Source organism: Aplysia californica, unplaced genomic scaffold (assembly GCF_000002075.1).
Source record: "Aplysia californica isolate F4 #8 unplaced genomic scaffold, AplCal3.0 scaffold00650, whole genome shotgun sequence".
Classification (NCBI taxonomy): Eukaryota; Metazoa; Mollusca; class Gastropoda; order Aplysiida; family Aplysiidae; genus Aplysia; species Aplysia californica.
Window position 1 is genome coordinate 112,971 of NW_004797920.1, and position 4,521 is coordinate 117,491.

At 37.7% G+C, this 4,521-nt stretch overlaps 1 protein-coding gene across 1 annotated transcript in view; it reads right to left on the reverse strand.

The window, feature by feature from the left end:
• Positions 1–4,521, reverse strand: part of LOC101858060 — a gene marked incomplete at its 3' end in the record, with an annotated part of 28,329 nt that overhangs the window by 7,536 nt on the left and 16,272 nt on the right. Inside the window, 1 exon segment of the mRNA XM_035972331.1 lies at positions 551–724. Coding sequence (XP_035828224.1) covers positions 551–724 — 174 coding nt within the window.

Consider the following 4,521-nt stretch of genomic DNA (forward strand, 5'->3'; position numbering starts at 1 on the left):
ACAAACAAACAAACGAACACACAATAAAGAAAATCACCTACCTGTGGTTTCAATTTCGCAGGTGTTACAAGACTTCTTGCACAGCCTGTTCACCAGGCAAACAAACAAACAAACGAACAAACAAAAAAGCAAACAAACACAAAATCAAACAAATCAACAAACAAACGAACAAGCCAACATACAAACACACAATAAAGGAAACAAATCAACAAACAAACGAACAAGAAAGAAATCACATACCTGTGGTGTTAATTCCTCAGGTGTTAAAAGATTTCTTCATGTATGTTTAAAGAGAAAGGATGTGGTGAAGGGGTATGGATGGATAGATAATATAGTATTTTTTAGATAGACAAATAGAGCGAGAGAGAGAGAGAGAGAGAGAGAGAGAGAGAGAGAGAGATAGACAGAGAGAGAGATAGACAGAGAGAGAGAGAGAGAGAGAGAGAGAGAGATCGCAAGCATCCTGTTCACCAGGCGAACGAACAAACAAACAAACCAACAAACAAGCAAACAGACCCACAAACGAGCACACAATAAAGAAATCACCAACCCGTGGTGTCAATTCCGCAGGTGTTGCAAGACTTCTTGCACAGCCTGTTCACAAGAACTGTGTCGTCCTGGCAGAAAGCCAGAAGCTCTGGACACTGGTCATCGAAGTCCATACAGACATCTGGGACGGCTGGGGGACCGGTCACTTGAGATCCAGTGTCGTTGCCACCAGGTCCTGGTATCATGACGTTACCATGGGAGGGGGAAGGAAAGGGGGGTAAATATATTGATAATACTGGGTGTCTCAAAAAATATATTGTGTAATATATTATGTATAAACATATAATATATTGGGGGAGGACAATAAAAAAATATAATATATATAAGCACACACATACACACACACACACATACATACATACATACATACATACATACATACATACATACATACATACACACACACATACACAAATAACACATACACATAAATATATTTCATATACGTGTGTGTGTGTGTGTTTGTGTCTGTGTGTCTGTGCCTGTGTGTGTGTGTGTGTCTCTATGTCTGTGTGTGTGTGAGTGTTTGTGTCTGTTGTTCTGTGTGTGTGTGAGTGTTTGTGTCTGTTGTTCTGTGTGTGTTTGTGTGCATGTGTGTGTCTGTGTATATGTGTGTGTATGTGTGTGTGTGTGTGTCTGTCTGTCTGTTTGTGTGAGTCTGTGTGTCTGTGTATGCATCTGTGTCAGTATCTGTGTATGCGTCTGTGTGTGTGTATGTGTGTTTGTATGTGTATGTCTGTGACTGTGTCTGTGTCTGTGTCTGTGCATGTGTCTGTTTGTGTCTCTGTCTGCCTGTGTGTGTTGTGTGTGTCTGTGTGTGTGTATGGTTGTGTCCGTGTTTGTGTGTCTGTCAGTGTTTGTCTGTGTGAGTATGTTTGTGTGTGTATGTTTGTGTATGTGTCTGTGTGTGCCTGTGTCGGTGCATGTGAATATAGTTATGTCTCTCTGTGTCTGTGTGTACGTGAGTGGGATTTTATTAATTACGAGAATCCTGGTATAACGGACATTTCGCACCGGTCCCCTACGTCTCGTTATAACAGGATTCCACTGTATTTAACCAGCTGGGCCCCTTTCGATGAAAGGAATGATCGATGCATTAACATCAACTGAATGTCATTGGCCTACTATATTTACACTCTACTGGAATGGAGCAATAAATCTTGAGAGATACAAAAAATTAGAAGATCTAGATCTAGATCTATACTCTCAAAACAAAATGCGCCTCGCAAAATATCACTTCCGCACCGGATTTTCTAAAATTACAGAGACAGAAGCGTCGGCCTACAAAAGCGAGCGGCGAAATAAAGAAATTTAGCTTTTACCAGCAAAACTATCTCAAAACTGAAAAAACGAAGGGCGTCATGATCAGGAGAATATTTTAAAGAATCTCTTTGGCGAAAACTGCATGTCGATCGATGCATCCATTAAAATGCCTTTTGAATAGCAAAATTCGGCTATCACAAATAGATAATAGATGAAGGCAATTGAAGGCAAATGAAGGCAACTCGTTCATCCAATGTCAAACTGTCAGACACAATTGCCAAAAGGGTTTTCAAAGCACACGTTCTGTAAACATAGTGAACTGGTGTTGTCTGCCCATTTCAGTAAGCCAGACCAACTTGCATGACTAATGACCTTCATTCTTTGGAACAGGCAGTCTCGTTTGAATAAATATTGCTGCACCTTTTACGTGGGGCACACTACGCTACGGCTGGATAGCGCCGATCGCCTGACTCGGTCGCCCGAAACTGAAAACAAATACATAATTTATTATTTTTGAGGTGAACGAGTCGGGCGATCGTGTTGATCAGACAGTCCCTTCCGTCGTAGTGGGAACACCGTATTTTTCTCTAGACGATCGATCGCTGAAACGGTCCCAAATGTTTTTTCAGCGCACAAGCCTTTAACTCATTCGCTACGCCGAGCCGTGGGGGGGGGGGGGGGGGGGGGCGGCTAAAGTGCCGTCAGTACGCTAAGTCGCCCCGCGCCTGAGTCGACGTCAATTTTAGCTTGGTTTCTATTCCAATCCACATATCCATGTTAAAATAAAGGTCATAATATAATGTTGGTCAAGCGTTTCCACCGAAAATCGAAAGTTTTGATTCAGTTTTGAAACACGATTTCGCAGTTTATTCGACTTTGTTTATCGCGAAGCCAAAATTATAGCCCAGACAGCAGCCTTAGTACTTTTACAGAACTAAATATATCATTATTTTGCCCACTATAGAAATATAGGAATCTTTTTATAATATTGATACTATAGGACGCAGATTGCCGGTGCACTGTAATTGAGAAATCAATATTTTTGAGTGCTAGATCTACGCCTATATCTAAATAGTCAAAATATTTTTTTCTCCCCAAAATCACTACTTTTGGGTGAAATTACTCAAAAAGTAGCTCTCAAGACATGTTAAGGTTTATTCCAAACACAATTCTGAATAATTCCATACAAAATACGCGTATTTTTTTCGGTTTGTGATCCTTTTTTTTTTTTTTTTTTTTTTTTTTTCTCAATATCGGATGTACAAATATTATGGAATTTATGTAAATAACTGCACATTTTTCAATATTTTCCTGTTCTATATACAGTTATGGTTATTTTGAAGTATCATTTGACTAGGTGCAAACATATTTTTTTGAGTTTCACCTGAGATTATAATTTTTTTTATTTTCCAATTTTATACGCATCCAATCACAATTGTGTTGCATAATCGCCTCTTACAGGAACCAAAGTTGAAAAATATACAAATAAATAATACAGATGTATTCTACAAACCATACTGAAAATGTTGGTATGTTGATATTTATGTGAATGTATGGTCCCAAAGACCTGTGGACTGCGCACTAGTCATCATCTCATTTCGCCCTCCCGAAAATAATACGTAGCGAATGAGTTAAGATTATTATTTTATGAGTGTTGTTGTAAAAAATGTGTTCTGCAGTGGGTAAGGCACAGCGTGTATCCTACTTCGTCCTCTCACTTATTAAAAGTCAGTTTCCGTGTTCTGTACTTCAGCTGGAGAAAGAAATCACTCTCCTGATTTTTCGCTGCTTCACCAGGTATACTGGCTTTCTTTAAGAACGTTTTATTTTTATTTTTTGCTGTTGTTGTTGTTGTTGTTTTTTGGGGGGGGGGTTTTGTTTTGTTGGGGTTTTTTTTTTCTTTACCCTTCGTTGATCTATGTTACTTCGTCTAGTTTTGTTGAACTTCTTTTCTTTTGACTCCAAGATTATTATTATTTTCATTATTATTATTAGTAGTAGTAGTAGTAGTAGTAGTAATGGTAGTAGTAGTAGTAGTAGTAGTAGTAGTAGTAGTAGTAGTAGTAGTAGTAGTAGTAGTAGTAGTATTTTTGTTGTTATTTTTTTATTATTAATATTATTATTATTATTATATTATTATTACTATTATTTTTATTGTTATATCATTGTTATTGGATTTATTGGTATTAGCATTATATTGTGATCATTTTTATTTTATTGTTTTTATTATTACTATTATATTAGTATGCTTATCATTACTATTATCATCATCATCATCATCATCATCATCATCATCATCATCATCATCATCATCATCGTCATCATCATCATCATCATCGTCATCATCATCATCATCAAAATCATCATCATCATCAAAATCATTATTATTGGATTGGACCAATACAATGATTTGACACTGTTTTGACAAATTGGACCTATTTTTTAACATTTCTGTTCACCTCGCGAGTCATACTATTATTCACTTTTTATACTGCTTTGCTCATTTCAAGGACTTTATTTCGTTTGAAACCTACCCGTACGTCGTGTTTTAATATCGCATCCGTACGACATGGGGAACTCTGTGCCACTACTTTCCAAAGAGGAAATCGGCTCGTTAATCCGATCCGTACGCTTTAGTAGTAGTATAAGGTTTTACGGCGCTCGCAACTGCTAAGGTCATATGAGCGCTTCCGTACGCTTTGCATAGAA